General features: G+C 38.0%; 1 protein-coding gene across 1 annotated transcript; it reads left to right on the top strand.

Annotated features, from left to right (window-relative positions):
* The first annotated feature begins 4,711 nt into the window (after positions 1 to 4,711).
* LOC110677736 lies at positions 4,712 to 18,925 on the top strand. Its single transcript, XM_021848967.1, has 5 exons — positions 4,712 to 5,160; positions 5,245 to 5,407; positions 5,473 to 5,724; positions 17,264 to 17,602; positions 18,657 to 18,925. Exons 1-5 carry the CDS (start codon positions 5,158 to 5,160, stop codon positions 18,923 to 18,925), a joined length of 1,026 nt encoding a protein of 341 aa, XP_021704659.1. The 5' UTR covers positions 4,712 to 5,157.
* The last annotated feature ends 1,459 nt before the right edge of the window (positions 18,926 to 20,384 follow it).

The raw sequence follows: 20,384 nt of genomic DNA on the forward strand, positions 1-20,384 counted from the left end.
ATAAAAATAATACATTTCTATCTATACTTTTGGATAGGAAACAAAAATTTTCAATTTTTGCATGTTTTAACGTATGCCCATTTTAAAAATCAACTCCAACTGAAATCGAATTATCAGTTTCTATTCAAATTGCATATACTTAAGATTTTAATTTTGCTCAGATATAACGTGATTTGTGCAAAACTGATAAGAGGTCCGCATAACTAAGAACCACACACTTAGAATGAATCACAGAAGTCTGTAAAATAATCCACCGAATCCAGGTCAAATTCTGGTTGCGCTACTGTCAGAGACTATTTTTATTTCTCAGCAGGGATTCGAAAAGGGTTCATTAACATATTTCATAACGCCGAAAATGACCATTTTTGACACCCACCCACCCCCTCATAACGCTTTTTGTATGAATATTCTACATTTTTTTTACGAACCGTAACATCGTTGGGGTACCCACCCATCCAAAATGGTCGGGCTCCATATAAAGGGGTGGCCAAAACTACCAAAACACTTTTTTGAGATTTTTATGATTTTTAACATTTTAAAATATACCTCATGTATTATATTATTATGATTCTTAATTGAAATTGAACTTAAATTCAACTTTCTTCGACTGTTATGACGTCAAACTGACTGAAGTCAAAAAATTGAAAAATGTAACAATAAAATAAAACACAAAATTCATATTTAAGGAATGCAATATTTTCCCAAAGCTACACACTATCTGAAGGCTTATGGTTCAACACTTTTATCAAGCATGAGGATGGAAAAAAATATTTGGTTGAAGTTTTTATACCGTCCAATATTACACTTTGGTAATTTTGATGATTTTGAACATGAAAAACAACTTTTGTCGCGTCATGTCGCCGCCATTTCGAATATTGCACTTTAAAATGCATCCTTAAATCTCACAAAAAACGTTTAAATTTTTTGCAAAAATTTGCTGATTTGCAAGTTAGAGCTATTTGAATAATTCAATATTTTCATACATTTTGACTTTTGACGATATTATTCATACAAAGTTAATATAAAATATATTTTACCACTCTTCATACATATTTTGATCAAACTCGTTAAAATACAAACAAAATTTGTGCTTTCAGCCAAATTTGATTGCATTTCTAATGAAAAAAAAAACTTTTTAAAAAATGTTACGTAATATGTGAATAACCCCTTCTGAAACAATAAAAACGCCAAATAACATATGGACTTATCCCCGGTCTTCTTTTATCCTCGACTTTCTTTTTCTTTTCTGCTATAAATGCGGACAATGTTTACATTAAATGACATCCGGACAACGAATGTTCAGCGAATGAACACGAAATGGATGAATGTACAACGAAATCGTTCAATTTTTGTAAACACGGCCCGCAGTAAAGGTTTTCTTCACGCTGGAAGTTGCAGTGTGACGTCATCGTAGATTAGTTCATTCAGATTACATATTTCATCGATTAATGCGATAAAACTAGTTTTGGCCAAACTTAGTTTTTTTTCGACCATTGTGCCATCCCTTCAGCGTTATGAAATGTGTCTCCGTGTATATAAAAAAAAGAAAATTTACACCGTCATCAGCCAACACGGAAAAACCATTCTACTCAAAAAATAAGTTTAAAATACCCAAAATTGAGTAAAGCGATTATAGTCCCTGTTTGGGTAAAAATTAAACTCATGATTACATCATTTTTACCCTATTTTTGAGTTTATCGAAATTTACTTTATTTTAGGTAAAAATGGACTTCAAATAATTTTGCATCACTATATATGCAGTATACTGACATTGAAGGATGATCAAATTATTTATCTTTTGAATTCATCCACGAGGAACGTGCGAATGATTGCGAATCAAATTGTTGTTTGAGTTCTGGAGCCATTTCGAATTTATTTTATAAGCATATTATCAATTAAATGTGTGGTTAAATGCTTAAGTTCCAAACTACTCAAAATCAACTATTTAGGTTTTTTCTCCGGATTAGGTAGAAAATACCTTATTTTGGCTGAAAATTTATTTCAGTGCTTTTAGCTTTGCCATTTAACATCGACGCCATTATTGTTTCAACCCTCAGCCCGTGCGCACGAAAAAAGTCTCTCCGCGAAATTAAATTAAAGAAAAAAATTGTTCGGTGGATTGTGGCATCGGAGTGGACCGTAATTGTGGAGTTTGTGCCAGTTGTGTTCCGTAGTTGCTGTTGGTGTGCGAATTCGTCGGGTTTGTCATCTTTGCTTGGCTGCTGGGCAATAATTATTCGTCGCTTCTACGAATCCGGCCAGGCGTCAGGGTTCCGGTCGTGTTGCTGCTGACCAATTTCTTTTCTCATACCGAATCAGAGCTTGTGGTGCTGCTGTGCAGCTTCTTCATTCCTGCTGCGAGTCCGGGCAGAATCGGGTTGTGCCATTTCTGTTCGGCAGTTTGCTGTTGTGCAGGTTCGTCGGGTTTGCCATCGTGGGGCTGCTGGGCGGTAGCTATTCGTCTGTGCTACGAGTCCGGCCAGATGTCGGGGTTCCGGTCGTATTGCTGCTGCCGGGCTGCTGTGCGGCCTCTATTCGTTTCTGGTGTAAGTCCAGGCAAAACCCCAGCTGTAAGTACGGTTGACCGAATGATTTTGGCATTTATCTAAATTCTATTTCTCCGCAGGCCCCCCATTTAACATCGGAGTGGACCATAACTGGTTGTTGGGACATTTGTGCTCGGCAGTTTGCTGTTGTGCAGATTCGTCGGGTTAACCATTGTTGCGGGGCTGCTGGTCGGTAGCTATTCCTCACTGCTATGAGTCCGGTCAGGCGTCAGGGTTCGGATCGTGTTGCTGCTGCCGGATTTCTTTTCTCATACCGCTTGTGGTGCTGCTGTGCAGCTTCTTCGTTCCTGCTGCGTCCGGTTTGTGCCATTTGTGTTCGGCAGTTTGCTGTAGTGCAGATTCGTCGGGTTTGCCATCATTGTGGGGCTGCCGGGCGGTAGCTGTTCATCCCTGCTACGACTCCGACCAGGCGTCCGGATTTCGGTCTTGTTGTTGGAGCTGGACGTGTTGTTGCAACGATACGGGAACTGAAGAAGCTCATTGTAAGTATGGTTCACCGATTTGTTTTTTTTTTAATTTGGCGCATATCACACATTATAAGTGCGGAATTAATTCGGATCGATCTGGTGTCTTCACCATACTTATTCAGTATGAAATAACGAATAAGTGCAGCGAAGACACCAAACCGATCCAACTTTCGCTTATTATATTATAATAGAAAAAAAATACAATGAAACAAATGTACATTTTCTGATGTGAACTACGTTAATAAAAGAAAAACATGACAAACAATATAATTTGAAAATAAATGTGTATTCACTAACAACGTAAAAGATTAAAAAAGGATATGATTTTATTTATTGGGGGTTCACGAGCTTTCTTAATTTTTTTACGTCATGATGGATAAACTTTTCTTATATTTATTATCGTTTTGAGACTCCCTTTTCATATATACTGCTTCACGTTTAAAAAGTTAATCAACGTGTAAAGATTGAATTTTATTCAACTTGTCTGCGTTGCAATTCAATACTTAATAATGCATCATCACGGTGAAATGCGCACAATTGGGAATCGAGTTGCGACGCAGAAAATTGGGTGCAGATTAAACGGATCATCAAGAAGCAGTATATAACAGCTGCTTTTTATATGGTAACAATATTTTTATTGACCTATTTAAAACAAACTGTATATCTCTTTCAATATTTTTAGCCAAAACCGAGATATTTCCAAATATTTGTACTAAAAGAGCATTCTTCTTTATTGGTAAATTTTACCCAAAGGTAGGTATATTTTACTCACGTTTGACTTTAATTTAAGAATTCGAATTTACCTAACGGGTGGTATCGGGCATATACCCAAAATTAGGTATTTCCACTTGAACTCGAATTTGGCTTATTGGGCCAAACTCTCATTGTGGGTTGAAACAACCCAAATTTGAGTAGAATGGTTTTTCCGTGAAAGGCTGCACAGACTGAACATTACTAACATTAGACAACGGACACATGGAACGACCAGTGGACCAGTGAAGAATTTTTCGTTTGACGAAAAGTTTTCTCCGACTGGGGCGGGAATCGAACCCACACTCCGTAGCGCAATACGCCTAAACGACTGACGCCGCTAACCGCACGGCTACGAAGCCCACAAATATATATCTCGAAAACTTATTCATACAGACTCAAGTCAAAAAAGTATACAAACTTACTTTATTGATCCTACGTGTTAAGCAGGCGGAATTCTACACGTACCGCTCTGTACCAACTCAACTTTTCACTTTTGAAACGTTTAATTTCCGGATTTACAAAACGACGAAAGTAACATTTTCAACTTTCGCAACCTAACCACTACTTTCGCCGCCCCGCTGTATGGAGAGACAAAGTGACTTAACCACGAATCAAAACAAAACACTACTTGAGCCGATTTTACACTGGTAGAAAAACGTCGAAAGTAACTGAATGAAACGGCTTATCATTTTCTTATAATTATTTTTGTGGGAAATAATAGAAACTACCTAGTTTTTGAACGTGAGCTGAGTGTATGCAAAATTTGAGCGAAGTACACGGCAAAAAAATGTTAAAAAGGTGATTCATTTTAAAACAGTTTTAGAAGATAGATTGTGATTTTTCCTAATTAATTATCTTAAAACCGTATAAAAGTTACTTACGTCGATTTGAAAAAGTAATCGAGATATTTGTATATATACCCAGTACGGCAGGTTAGGCTAACTATAGTCTAAATTTAGTCTAATTCGTTAGATTGTTAGCCTAAATTTTTTTCTAACGTTAGGCTAAATTTAGTCTAAAATTAGACAGATCTGACACAGTTTTGTTAGATATGCTGCAAGTTCGAAACGATCAGTTAGACTAAATTTAGACTAACGTTAGCCTAACGTTAGACAAAATTATGTATGGGCTGTTAGATGGATTTTATGCTGCTTGTGCATATCCCAGCTGTCATCCCAGCATCCCAAGAAATCCAAGCTGTCACCGTCCACCAGCGGCGCTGCTGTAGCAGCGGTGATAGAAAAGCAAAACAGTTGTCAAACACGAACTGGATTTTGATATTCTTTTAAAAAACTAAAATTTGACTTAATTTCAATGTTTTTGTATAAGGAGAATTGTGCAGACTTGTAGTAAACGGAAAGTTTTACAAAATGGTAAGTAATTCTATCCAATTTGCAATTCGTATGTCAGAAAAAATGAAATATTGAGGAAAGTAAACAACACTTTCTTCGCTACAGAACTGCTGTGTAATCCCGGGATGCGGGAACAAGTTCCAGCTGTACCGGGTGCCCAACTCCGGAAATAATCGCTTCCGGCAATGGAAGAAGGTCGCGCCTGTTTTTGGAACTGGATCCGAGCGGATTTGCTCTCACCATTTCATCGAAACGGACTTCGTGGAAAGTGAGTGTTTTCTGCAGCACAGTGAACATACTGTTGAATTTATGTATTTATTTGAACAATAATAGATATCCGGAAGAAGCTGAAGAGCACTGCAATCCCCTCCATCAACTTGCCGGCGGAAAGGTTGAAAGCATCAAACAAAATAGGCTGCTGCGTTTTGGGATGCCGCTCCAAAGACATCAAGAATATGGAAAAGTTTCCCTCCATGACATCGAAAGCTTGGCTGAAATGGGCAAACATACTGGGCTGTGCGGAGGCTAATACAGCGGGGTGGAAAATCTGCCAGAAGCACTTCAAGGACGATGCATTTACAACAGGTAGGTCAAATTAATTGACATTGATTGACTAAGGGGTAGCCTGGTTTTCTGTAAGAGATAACGGCCTCCAACGACCTCAACACCTCAGGTGGGCTTTGTGGCCGTGCGGTTAGTGTCGTCAGGCACCAAGCCACATGAAAAATGTTTCCGACTGTGTCGAGCTGGTCCGTTTTCTAGTGTGGTTCTTTCTGTAGAATGATGCATTCCATCACTTCTATTCGGTTAATGAATGTCTTACCTTAAAACTGAAATAGGGAACATTTTTCTATTCTCTGACTTTACCTTCTCACTGAGGCAGAGCCTATTTATCAGTTTAGTGTTCTTATGAGTACTTCTACAATTATTTACATTGTTATTGAACTTTGCTGCCAATTAAACATTATAGGGATTGCTCCGGGAATTCCGCAGACATTCCTACAAAAACTATTCTGACGATCCATCCAGCAATTCTTCTTGATGTTCCTCCAAAAAATCTTCTAGAGATTCATCCAGAAATTACCCTAAGAATTACTCCAGCAATTCATAAAAAAAATATATTTTAAGTTTTCCGTGAGAGATTGCTGAAAGCAGGACTGGTAGCGATTTGATGCTTAAAAATAAATACTTTATAGACCTTAGGGCAACTTCACCGGTGGTCCAAATCACTGGTTGGTTCAAATTTTTTGGACCATGTTAAGAATTGGAGCTTTAACCGGTGTTGCAAATTATATTCCAATTTTATTTTATATCAGTTTTCTGGTCTATTTTTTTGGAACAGGATAACTGCCTGGTCCATTTTTGGTCAGATTTGGAACAAGATTTGAGCTGTTCCAAATCTGATTTGACACACGATTGTTTACTAGTTTGGATTTTTCTCCCTGAAACAGCCAAGCTGGGGGGGGAAAGCTTGATAGTCTACGAAGTGAAAAAAAGTGATTTAAGAAGGAACGCCGAAAAACAATTCTTTAGGAATCATCAGATTATTTCTCTAGAAAATCCTCCGGGGAAGTCCGCCAAAAGAAATCTCCAGGAGCTCTTCCAGGAATTCTAACGAAGTTCCTTCTATGTGCCTACAAGGATTTTTACCAGGAATTCCTTCTTCGATTTCCTCTGGGGTTTTCTTCCAGACATTCGTCCGGGGATTTGCTGCAAGAATTACGCCGGTGGTTTGCTCCAGGAATCCCTTCGGTTATGTTCTTTCTTCAGATATTTCTTCGTGAATTTCGTCCAAATGCCTCCGTCAATTTGCACCAGGAATTCTTCTCAGTATTTCCATTCGAAAATTCTTTTCGGATTTCCACTCCTCCGTGCATTTCCTTCAGGGATTCCGTCGGGAATTTTCTCCAAGAATACCTCCGTAGATTTCCTCTAAAAATCCCTCTGAGGATTTCCTTCAGGAATTTCTCCGAGGATTTTTTCCAGGAATTTCTCTGTGGATTTATACAGGAATTCTTTCGGAAATTTCAGGCATTTTTTGCGGAAATCGCTTCGGGAACTTTTTTCAGAGAATTCATCCGAGAATATTTATAGGGATTTACAGCAAGAATGTTTTCGGGGATTTATTCAGAGAATTTATTCGGAGATCTTACCAGGAGTTCCTCCGGAAATTTGCTCCGGGGATTTTCTCCAGAAATTCATTCGGAGATTTTTTCCAAGAACTCTTCTGGTTATTTCCTCCATGTGGATTTCCAATAGCAATTCCTCGAAGGATTTTGTCCAAGAATTCTTCTGGGGATTTCGTCTGTAAATTCATAAGGGAATTCCGCCGAGGATTTTCTCCAGAAACTATTTCAGAATGTTTTCGGGGATTTATTCAGAGAATTTATTCGGAGATCCCACCAGGAGTGTTTGTGAATTTACACCAGGAATTCCTCCGGAAATTTGCTCCGGGGATTTTCTCCAGAAATTCCTTCGGAGATTTTTTCCAAGAACTCTTCTGGTGATTTCCTCCATGTGGATTTCCAATAGCAATTCCTCGAAGGATTTTGTCCAAGAACTCTTCTGGGAATTTCGTCTGTAAATTCCTTTGGGAATTCCTCCGAGGATTTTCTCCAGAAATTATTTCAGAGAATTTACCTGGAGATTTTTTGCAGAAAATTCTCTGAAGATTTGCGACAAGAATTTCAGCGAACATTTCCTCCAGAAGTTCCTCCAAGAATCTCTTCAAGGTTTTTATCCGGGGAAATTCTCCAGAAATTTCTCCAGCGATATCCCCCAAGAACTCCTCCGAGGATTTTCTCAGGAGATTTCCAATAGCAATTTCTCCGGGGATTTTATCCAGGAATTCCTCAGGGGGTTACGTTCAGATATTTCTGCATGATTTTTTCTAAGAATTCATACGGGGATTTCCAGGGACTTTCCCTGGTGATTTGCATCAGGGGTTTCGTCCAGAAATTCCTCCAAGAATTTCTTCGAGGAATTCCTTCGGGGATTTCATTATGAGGCTCCAGAAAATAATCCGGGGATTTTTTCAGCGAATTCACCCGTGGATTTACTTTGGGAATTTCTCCGGGGATTTTCTTCAGAAATTCTTTCGAAGATATTTTCCAAGAATTCCTCCGGGGATTTCCCCCAAAAAATCCCCGGGGATTTCCAATATAAATTCCTCTGAGGATTTCATTGAAAAAACGAGAAAGTCCTCCGGGAATTTGCTCCAGGAATTCCAGCGGTGAATTCTTTCAAGCTTGCCTGTTAAGATTTGCACCAGGGTTTTCTCCAGAAATTCATCCAGGAATTTCTCATGAGATTTCGACTAGAATTTCTTACATAAAATTTATGCGGAGTTTTCTTACAGCAATTCCTACGGGATTCCCTCTAAGAGTTCCTCTGGGCATTTGCCCCAAAAATTCCTCCGGGGATTTCACGCAGGATTTCCTCTTGAGATTTTCACCAGGAATTTCTCCAGAAATGCTTCCGGAGATTTCCTTCTGGGATTTCCCATGAGATTTCCACCAGGAATTTTGAGGTTTTCTTACAAAAAATCTCCGGGATCCCCTCCAGGAATTTCACCGAGGAATTGCTCCATGAATTCATCCGGGGTATTCTTCAGGAATTCCTCTGAAGATTTCCACCAGGAATTTCTCCAGATATTTTTCCAGGATTTTCTCATGGGATTTCCACCACGGATTGCCTCCAGAAATTTTCGCAGAAGTTTATTACAGCAATTCCTTCGGAGATTTTCCAGGAATTCCTCCAAGCTCTTTCAGGAATTTCTTCGGAGATCCTCCCAGATTATTTTCAGAGTTCCAGGATTCTCTCCATGATTCCATCAGGAATTTCTCCGGAGATTCTCTAAAAATCCTTCGGCAATTACTTGCAGTCCGTGCAGGAATTTCTTTGAAAGTCCTCTAAGAATATAATCAGAGTTACTGTTGGAATTTCGGAGTGCGTTCGGGAAGATTTCTTCCGGGAATTCTTTAAGAGCTCCACCATATTTCCTCCAGGATTCCTCCTTTTTTTCAGATTTTCTCCAAGAATTTTTCAGAATTCTAGTAATACCATGGAAATCTTACTAAGAATTCTTCACGATTTTCTTCGAAAAAGTCCCTACATTTCCTCCGGAAGTTCCTCCAATATATTCCTCCACAGTTTTTCGTGTAATTCCTTCAAAGTTCCTCTAGGATTTTTTTAAGTTCTTCTAGAAATTCTTCCTGATTTCCTTTGACAATATCTTTGGATTTTAACTAGAAATTTCTCTAGAGTTCCTCAAACGTTTGCTCTAGATTTCATCCAGTAATTCCTAACTTTCCAGGGGAATTTCTTCCCGGATTTCCATCGGGGATTCCTTCGAATATCTTCCATAGTTTTTCCAGAAATTTCTCCGCAGATCCTCAAGCAATAAACCCGGAATTCTTCCAGAAACGCCTCCGGATTTCTTTCAGAAACGCCCTAGGAATTCTTTCAATATTCCTCCGGAAAATCCTTCGGAGTTCCTCCCGGGAGTTCTGTCGGAGCTTCACCGATAATCCTTTCTGAGTTGCTCCAGAAATTCCTTCGGAGTTCTTTCAGAAATTATTCTGATTTTTGTCTAGCATTTCCTCCAGAGCTTCACAGGGAAACGCTTTGGATTTCCTTCACAGTTGCTTTTGGTTTTTTTCGTAGTTTTTTTTTCAGAAATTCCTCTACGGTTCTACCAGGATTTTTCCCGGATTTCCCTGAAGAGTTCCTCCGTAATTCCTCCACAAATTCCTACGGTGTTCCTCCAGACTTCCTCTGGTAAATCCTCAAGAGCTCTGCCAGGAATTGTTCCAGAGTTACTCCGACCATACCCCTAAGAATTTCTTCGGAATTCCTTCAAGATTTACTTCGAAGTTTCAGTAATAATTTTTTTCCAGGAATTCCTTCGTTGTTCCTTTAAAAGTTCCTCCAGGAATTCTTTCAAAACTTTTGCCGAGTTCCTCCAGGAATTCCTTTGAATATGCTCTAGAAATTTCTGCAGAGTTCTTCCGGGATGTTCTCCATAGTTTCTTTAGGATTTTTTTCTGGATTAAAAAAAAAACTATCCCGCACATCCTTAGGAGTTCCACACAAATTTTTGAAGGTCCTGCAAGCATTTCTTCAGAACTCCACATAGATTTTCTTTGGAGTTCCCTTGGGAATTCCTTCAAATATCCTCCGGAAATTGTTTTTGAGCTCCACCGGCAATTCAAATTTGTTCCTCCGGGGATTTTCTCAAGAACTTCCTCTAGAGAACTCTTCCAGGGCATTCCTCTAGGAATTCCTCCGGAGATTTCCTGAAAGAATTCCTCCGGAGATTTTTTCAATATATTCCGGGGATTTCGTATAGGAATCCTTCTGCAGATGTCAATAATAACAATCTTCGGAGATTTCCCTCAGGATTTGCTCCGGAAATTCCCTTCTGGAATATTCGGAGATTTTCTCCCTATGGGGATTTATAATATGTAGCAGTTCCTCCAAGGATTTGCTCTAGAAACTCCTCTGGCGATTTGCTTCAGGAATCCCTCCGGGTATTCCCCCAAGAACTCTTCCGGGGATTTTCTCTTCAGGAATTCCTTCGGCGCTTTGTTTCAGGAATTCCTCCGGAGATTTCCTCCAGGAATGTCTCAGAGGATTTCCAACAGCAGTTCCTCTGGGATTTCGTTCAGAAATTCTTCGAGGGATCACCTCCAGAAATTGCCCCGGAGATTTCTTCAAGTAGCACCTCCAGGAATTCCTCCAGAAATTGTTCCGGAGTTTTCCTCCAGAAATTCCTTTGGAAATTTTTCCGAAAAAATCCTCCGGTGATTTTCTTCAGGAATTTCTTCAGGGACTTCCTCCAAAAATTCCTCCGGGGATTTTCTCCAGCAATAATTGGGATTTTCAACAACAATTTCTCCGCGGATTTCGTTCAGAAATTAATTAAGAAATTCCTCCGTGGATTTTCTCCATAAATTCTATCGGAGAATTTTTCAGATATTTTTTCTGTAAATTTCCTCCATAAAATTTTTGGGGATTTGCACCAGGAATATCTCCGGAGATTTCCTCCAGAAATTCATCCGGTAATTTCGAGGATGTCTTCTGGGATAGCCCCGAAGAACTCCGGGGTTTTCTCAACGGATTCCTCAGGAATTTCCCAATAGCAATTCCTCCGGGCATTTCCTCCAGGATTTTCTCCAGAAAGTTATCCCGATATTTCTTCAGAAATTCCTCCGAGGATTTGTTCCAGAAATTCATTCGGGATATTCTCTAAGGATTCGCTCCAGGAATTCATCCGTGGATTTCCCACAGGACTTGTTGTGGGATTTTTTTTTAGAAAATCCTCTGGGATTTCCTCATAGAATTTCTCCGGAGATATGCTCCAGGCATTCATTCGAGGATTTCCTCCAGGAATTGCTCTGACGATTTTCTTCAGAAATTCTTGCGGGAATTCTCTACAGGAATTAATCCGGGGATTTCTTCCAAGAACTCCTCTTAAGGTTTTCACAAGGATTTCCTTCGGGCCGAGGATTTCCTTCAGGAATTTCCTCCAGAAATGCCTCCGGAGAAATTCCTCCTTTTTTACAAGAATTCCTCCGGGAATTCTTTTGGAGCACCACTAGGAATTCCTTCGCGTTTCCTCCATAGTTCCCCATTGTTTTTTTTCGGAATCTTTGCAGGAATTCTCCAGAGATTCTTCGGAAATGCTCTGGAGTTCCACTAGGAATTTTTCTGGAGCTACTTCGAGAAATGCCCTACATTCCCTCTGAGATTTCCTCCAGAGCTCCTCAGGAAGTGTCTCAAAAGTTTCTCCGGGAATTCCTTTAGACTTCCTCCAGAGTTTCTCGTTAAATTCTTCCGAAGTTCCTCCAGGATTTTTTTTAAGTCCTTCCGAAATTCTTCCGGATTTCCTCCGGCATTTTCTGATTTCATCCAGCAAAGCTTCCTCCGGATTTTCACCGGATTTTTTTCAAAAGTTATTCCAGAAAATCGTTTGGAGTTCCTCTAGCGATTCCTCTGGATTTCATCCAGTAATTCCTGAAAAGTTTTTCCGGAGGTCCATCGGGAATTCCTTTGAATTTCCTCCTTAGTAGTAGTTCCTCTAAAAACACCTCCGGTGTTCTTCCAGAAACCCATCCGGAGTTACTCCAGCAACACCTCCGGAGTTCCTCCAGGAATTGCTCCGTAGTTTCTACGGGATTTCATTTGAAGATTCTCTAGGAATTAATCCAGAGTTCCTCCAGGAATTCCTTCAGTGTTCCTTCGAGAATTCCTTCGTAGTTTCAGTGGTAATTCTACCTGATTTGCTCCAGAAGTTCATCCGAATTTCAACCAGATTTTTTTCTGGATTTTAACCCCTCTACCGTCAGCTTCGTTTTTCACCGCTAAAAAAAATTCAAATCACGATAACTTTTTTGTTTCTCGATATTTTTGCACCATTTTTTCGCAAGCCCTCAAAAAACTCTTCTAGTTAAAAAATATGTGTCGATATTATTAATTGATCATCTGGATCCGTAGATATTCCAATATTCCTTGGGGGACGGACGCTTAGCCATAACCAACGTAAATATCTCAGGCTACAAATTTTTTATCGTATTCGGATATTCACTCCACGGAATTATATATTAATGCGAGTATGTTGTGAAAAAATGAAGCAATTTGGTGCAGCCGTCTTTGAGTAATGAGCATTTATGTTTCTGGTACCACGCTGGACAAATAAAGATCTTGAAAACTCTAAAAAACCTCATATCGTAATTTTTAGATTTCTCCAAGAATACTGAACCGATTTGTATGATTTTTTCAGAGTAGCTCCTTATTACCTGGCATTGTATAGTACACATTTTATTTTTTTGATAAATTGACCAAAAACAAAATGGCCGCCAAAGACATTTTGTATGGAGAATGTCGGTCCCCCAAGGAATATCGGAATATCTTCAAAACTAGATCACCAATGATTAATATCGACACGGATTCTTAAACTAGAAGAGTTTTTTGAGATGTTGTGAAAAAATGGTGCAAAAATATCGAGAAACAAAAAAGTTATCGCGATTTGAATATTTTTTAGCGGTAAAAAATGAAGCTGCCGGTAGAGGGGTTAACCAGCTATCCTCCGGAGTTCCTCCAGAGCTCCACCTGGAATTCCTTTGGATTTCCTTCATAGATCCTTTTGGAATTATTCCGCAGTTCTTTCAGAAATTCAACCAAAAAATTTTCTGAAATTCTCTCATGAATTCCTCAGCAGATCCTTCAGAAATTCTTCCGGAGTTCCTTCAGAAATTTCTCCGGAGTACCTTCAGCAATTCATCCGGAATTCCTCCAGGAATTATTTAAGAGTTCGTCCAGGAAATCTTTTAGAGTGCCTTCAAGAATTTCTTCAGAGTTGGTTCGGGCATTCCTTCAGACTTATTCCTGGAAATCTTCCAGAGCTCCGCCGGGAATTCCTTCAGAGTAACTTCGTTACTCCAGGCATTCCTCCTCTTCAGAGTTCCTCCAGGATTCGCTTCCTAATTTCTCCAGAAATTCTTTCGGAATTTTTTCGGAGTTTCTCTAGGAATTCCTTTGTCGTTTCTATAGAAATTTCTTCAAGATTTTTTTCAAAATATTTGCCGGGAATTCCTTCATGGATCCTCCAGATATTCTTTGGTTCCCCCTGAAATTTCTCGGAGTATTTCCAAGAATTCCTTTAGAGATCCTCCAGAAATTTCTCCAGAGTTCCACCGGAATTTTCTCCATAGTTCCTTTAGGAATTTCTTCAAAGTTTCTCTAGAAAATATTCCGCAGTTCCTCTAGCATATCTTTCGGTGTTTCTCCAGTAATTCTTTTGGAGGTCCTACAATTTCTTCAGAGATCCTCATGAAATTTCTTCGGAGTTCCTCCAGAAATTCCTTCAGATTTTCTCCGGAAATGACTTTGGAGTTCCACCGGGAATTCCTTCGGATATCCGCCAACATTTGGAGTTCCTCCAGGAATTCTTCAGAGTTCCTTCAGTAATTTCTCGGAAATCCTCCGGAGTTCCTCTAGGAATTCTTCTAGAGTTACTCTGGGAATTCCCCTTGATTTTCTCCGAGAAATCCTCCAGAGTTCCTCCGTGAATTTCTCAAGAGTTTCTCCTAGAATTTCACCAGAGTTTTTCCTGGAATTCCTCCAGAGTTCCTCCAGCAATTCTTCGGAAGTTCCACTGGGAATCGTTACAAAGTTCTTCCATGAATTCTCGCGGAACATTACTAAAGGACCTATGTACAAATGAGAGATTCTCTCCTCTCTCGTTCTCTTTTGATGATAACAGTGGAATACTAAAGATTTTGGGAAGTTTTTCACTATAGAACGAAAGTCAATTTCCTTGACTAGCGTTTCATACAAAAAAAGCAACAGAAGAGATTAATGTGACTCAGTTATTAATGAAAGAGAAAGTAAACAAAGAGAGCCTCTCAATGTTAGATAGGTCCTTTAGTAATGTTACGCGAGAATTCTTCTAGAGTTCCTCACGTTATTCCTCTGGATTTGATCCAGCAATTCATCGGTAGTTCCTTTGAAGCGCTACCGGAAAATCTTTCGGCTATCCTCCATAGCTTCTCCACGAATTTCATTGGAGTTTCTTAAGCAACTACCTTGGAGTTCTGTCTGGAACGCCTCCGGAGTTCCTCTACCGATTCCTTCAGAGTTCCTCTAGAATTTTTTGCAGTTATTTTCCAGAAATTACTTCAGAGTTCATTCGGAGTGCCACTGGTAATTCCCAAAGATTTTATTCATGGTTCCTGTAGGAATTTCTCAGGAGAGTCCCCCAGATAATTTCTCCAAACATTACTTTAAAAATTCCTCCAGTCGTTGCTCCTAGGTTTCTTTCAACCATTGTTTCTGGGATTCCTTTAGAAATTCCCCCAAGAATTCTTGTAGAAATTTTTCTAATCATGTCACAGAAAATTCAGAAATTCCATCGAAACATACGTAATGAATTGGTGTCAAGATTTTTTATGGAAATTTAAGGCAATATTATTATTCGTTTGTCCAGAGTTCCTTCAGGAATTTTGCAAAACATTTCTTCAGAAATTCCTCCATGAATTTACTACAAAAATTTTATACAGGTAACTTCTCACAGGGTTTCGCTAGTGGTTTCCCCTAGGATTGGTTTAAATTTTGCTTCAATGATGCAAAATCAAAAATGTAAATTCTTTTAAAAATTTACATCAGGAATTGGTGTAAGGATTTGTATAGAAATGTATCGATTTCCAGCAATATTAGTATGTACTTCTCCAGAATTCCTTCATAATTTCTACAGAAATTCTTCCAAAGAATTCTCCAGGAATTTTCTTCAGGGATTTCTCCAAGGATTGTTTCAGGAATTAAGCCAAGAATTCGTTGAAAATTCCTCCAATAATTTCTCCATGGATTTCCAAACGATTTCTTCCAAGAGCTCCTTGAAAAATACCTCAAGATATTCCTCCAAACATTCACCCAATTATTCCTCCTGAGACCACTTTTTTTTTTAATTCTACAGACATTCCCTCAATCATTGTATCAGGCGTACCTCTAGGCATTCTTCCTTTGTATCCTGCAGCTGTTGCTTTAGGGATTCCCACAAAAAAAACTCCAGTGATGTCTCTAGAAATTCTTGCAGGGTTTGCTGTAGCAATTACTCCAAGAATTTTTAAACTAATTCTCACATAGATTTCTCAAAAAATTCTCCATGAAATTTTCACAATTTGTAGAGAATTTTAAAGAAATCAAAACATTTCTTTAAAAATTCTTTCAGCGATTCCTTCATGCATTTTTTGTACGAATTTCTCCAGAAATTCCTTCAGATATTCCCTCAGATTTTTTTTTTTTTTCTATCTTTATTAACGAGATTTTTAGCCCTGGGCTAGTTCATCTCGGGACCAACGGCTTTACTTCCCTTCCGAAGAAAGTCGTCACTGAAATTTTTAGTGACTATCTCGGGGATGTGATTCGATCCCAGGTCCTCGGCGTGAGAGGCGTGTGTTCTAACCACTACACCAGGTCCGTCCCCATTCCCTCAGAAATTTCTCAACGGATTTGGCAGAAATTTTTCTATAAATTTCACCAGCAATGCTTAAAATGCTCCTTGAAGGAATGTCTGGTGGAATAATTTTTGTACCTTTGGAAATGCGTCAAATATTTTCTGCAGAAATACTGAAATTAATTAGGAAAACGGAGATCTACAGTTTTGTTCAAATAATAGTAGTGAAAGCCGATTTTCATACAAAATGCTCAACTTTGGCATGCTGTAACTTTGTTTTCATGTGAGTATTCGGCTTGAAATTTTGACATAGAACTACAAATATCCTCAATTTCATTATCACAAAATTTGAAAATTTTCACAGTACCGGTCAAAAAGTTAAGCACCAGGTGAAATCGTTCAAAATAATAGTAGTTTATATAATTTGAATATCTACTGCATTATGAGTAATCAATGAGTTTCAACAATTTCCACCCAAGCTGTAAATGTGTAAACGAGCCAATTATTTACAAAATTGTTTCTGAACATGAATTTTCAAAAGAAAAATTAATACTACTTTGAGCAATTTCATCTAGTACTTAAATTTTTGACCGGCACTGTGATAATTATGTGATGATGAAGTTAAGGATATTTGTAGTTCTCGGTCAAAATTTCATGCCGATTGCTCATAAGAAAACAAAGCTACAGCAAAGTTGCGCATTTTGTATGAAAATCGGCTTTCACTACTATTATTCTGAACAAAAACTGTACATCTAAATGAAATTTCCTTAGAAAAGACCCAGCGACCCTCTGGGGGGTTCTTCCAAGAATTTCTTCACAAATTATTTCAGGAACTCATTCAAGAGCTCCTTCCGAAATTTATTTTTAATTATTCTTAGATGCACAGTGCGTTCAACAAACATTATTGAATTGTGTGATCAATTCATAACTTTCAATAGAATTTTTCCAGGATGTCATTCAAAAAAGTGTTAAAGATTTTGTTTCCAACATTTTCAATGACATAAGTCTAAGCGCATAAATGGTCTCCCAAACAATCAATTTATCGTACGAATTCATTTAAAATTTTGAAATGCATGCATTAGAATGTTTTGGACAACTTAAGCTTAAACCATATATAATTTTCAATAAAATAGCAAGCTTTTAAAAATATGTTTTTTTTTATATTTTCAGTTACATCACGATACTTGAAGAACAGTGCTGTTCCCACTAAGAAACTGAAAAGGCCCGTGAAGATAGTGGAAATTCATCGCAGACAGATCAAACAGATTCCCACTGAACAGTGTCTGCTGGACCATGACTATGTGAAAGAAGATGTACGGCCAAAAAGCAACAGAATGTGTTCTGTTTACGGCTGCACTACAAAAACGAGCAAAGGCGTATTTCTTCATAAATTTCCGAAAGAGAGGATCAAGATGACCGCTTGGGTGCATGCCATAAAATCAGGAAAAAAACCGACAAAAAATTCTTTTGTCTGCAGTCAACATTTTCACGATAGTGACTATAACACTGGTAATTATCGTTTCCCATTATAAGGAAGACAACAATATTTCCTTCTGTGTATCCCATCTGCAGTTCAATTATTGTATTGTAATCTCAATTAACTTGGACAAGTTAGAAAAATATTGACCACAAACACCTTTACCACAGACCAACAGTTGAGCAGTTCGAATAACTGCTAAAAATAGATGTTAAAAAGAACGTACTTAATAATTTAGTGCTGGAAAATAGGCCATTCCATGACATATTGGCGTGATGAAATACAGCGTTATACAAAAAATAGTTATCATCAAAAATGGAATCAAAAATTATTTGTAACGATCGTTCACGTGATTGGCAATACACTTAACTTGTGAATAAAGTTATGCGATACCAGAAAACAATACTTCGTAATAATTCAAAATATCCTTCTCATTTATCGCTCATTTCTATTTACGAAAAGATTTCATGTGAAAAATGAATTGTTTTTTTTTTTTCAGGAACAATCATTGATCACATTTTTTTATTCTATCATTCCAAACATTGCATTCATTTCTTTTATCTAGGTGTTCTGTGTTATTAGACAACACTATCATCCTAATTTGGTAAAACAAATTTAGAATTTTATTAACATTTTGTTAACAACATATTACATTTCATTTGCCGTAGCAGTTCAGATTTTTTTCAGATTGATTTCACCTGCTTATAAGAGAAAAAAAAACACGTTTTCAATTTGCTTAACCTAACTTAACCTAAATGTATAATATCGTGGCAATAGGAGATTGTAACGATTTTTGCCTGAATTTATTTATTAATTTACTTGATCATTGATCACATATTGAACAAAATTTTTCTGGATAGAGTAGAAGGAGGGATCAAGTAGATGTTATGTCATTTTCATAGGGGGATTGACATATTTGTGACGAATTGCTACGATGGAAGAAGGGGGTAGAAAATTATCTCAAATATACGGCGTCATTTATGGACGGTCATTTTTGTCCAAGAGCCATAATAATTTTAATACGAGATACATAATATACACAATATACATAGCGTATGAACACATTTTTTCTTATTTATTCAACAGGGTCGAATATACTGAGAAAATCTGCAGTACCATCCCAAAACATTCCTCTGACATTTTCCCAAGAAGTTCAGATACGCACTGATGATCCTTACAAGCGAATCGTTAAATCTTTCCGAAAACCAAAAGATAGTCTGAACTCCTACGAAACTCTAGAAGTATCCGGAAATTCATCGCTGGAAATTACAATGCAATCAACCGAGGTTTCACAATCTGACCGTTCTGGATTCTGTGCTGTAAACGCTGCACAGTGGGACGAAACTGAAAATTGACGGTCAAAACCTCTTAGAGGCGTTTTAGCCCATAGGTGTCTTCGGGACATTGTTTTGAATTAGCATCCCGAGTAATAATAAAAAATAATATTTATATTAGACTAAATAAGGCACCCGAGCAAAAATATTTTTTTTGAAAAAAAATTTTTTGGGCGGTCATACTTCAGCAAAGTTTTAGTTCTTTTTATTTTCAACAGGTTTGCTGAACATACTTGATTTTTTTGACTTCGTTTTCACGGTTGAATTTTTAAATTTAACCTATTTTACCATAAAAATCAGTTTTTGACCATTTCTATGCTCAATGTGCAATTTACGAACATGACATGTTCTACAACATTTTATATATTACAAAAATACACAAATTTGCTGAATATACCAAAGCTGTGAAATCTTCACATTTCAAGATATAATGAAATTATGTTAAAATTTATATAATTTTCGACCATTTTTCTAAGCAAGTTTCTTCTGAATCGGCACTTTTCAGCAGCCATATTTAGTATACTTTGATGCCTTATTATATCAGTTAAAGCCCCATGGCAACAGAATGATCGGGTCTCACAGGGCTTATTGATTTCAACCATTTTTTTTGACGAGCTTGGAATTTTGATCTTAAATAGTTTTTTGACCTTTTGTATACTCACAGTGCAATACTCTGTATTAGTTATATCATAAAATAACATATTAGAAAACACCTTTAACATACTAAAACTGCTCAATTTTAGCATCAAATCGTAGTTGTCGACGATAATTTGGCTTCGGTCACAATGCGTGAAAAACTTAAGAACAAATAATAATATGGTCGGTGTTCAAACAGACTAAACCAAGTGTTTTTATTGATTTTAGGAAAACGCCAGGCATTCAAAATATCAAAACATTTGCATTATTTGTTATGATGATGGAACTTATCTTTTTGATGATACGTCTGTATCAAAATACCATCAGAAAAATCAAAAATCGTGTTACCAACATATCTCTATGACACCAAAATATCATCTGGTCAACGGGCAGCAGCAACAGCAGCGGCGACGACGAGATCCGGGAATTATCACGGCCGTGTGGAGGCAATAGGACGGAAGACGAAACGCAAGACGCAAACGCAAACGAAGACGCAACACTTTTCCACTTAAAATTAACGCCAACAATGGTTCCGGTGATGGCAGCTGACAAAACGACGCGGAACTTTTATTTCTCCGACCGACGCACGCGACTTTTTTTTACAAACTGATGCGGCAAAGATAGCTGCAGGTTTTGTCCGCACTGTTTTCTCAACCGTCAACAATGTGCGAAAAAATCGAACATGCAGCATAAATTCGGGTTTATGATTTATGCTCTTCGATTTTTTTAGGTGGGCAACATATCTAACAAATGTCTAACAATGGCAACCGCCTAACTTCTTCCGTCCTGGGTATATTTGATTCAAAGGTTTGTAATCATCTCATCTATCAGCCCCTCGCAACTG

The sequence above is a fragment of the Aedes aegypti genome, chromosome 1 (genome assembly GCF_002204515.2).
Source record: "Aedes aegypti strain LVP_AGWG chromosome 1, AaegL5.0 Primary Assembly, whole genome shotgun sequence".
In the NCBI taxonomy this organism is placed as follows: domain Eukaryota; kingdom Metazoa; phylum Arthropoda; class Insecta; order Diptera; family Culicidae; genus Aedes; species Aedes aegypti.

Bases quoted from the DNA above. Each gene is read 5' to 3' on its own strand.
- LOC110677736 (XM_021848967.1), top strand. The intron at 5,408-5,472 runs GTGAGTGTTTTC...GAACAATAATAG, and splicing joins CGAAACGGACTTCGTGGAAA to ATATCCGGAAGAAGCTGAAG. The intron at 17,603-18,656 runs GTAATTATCGTT...TTTATTCAACAG, and splicing joins CGATAGTGACTATAACACTG to GGTCGAATATACTGAGAAAA.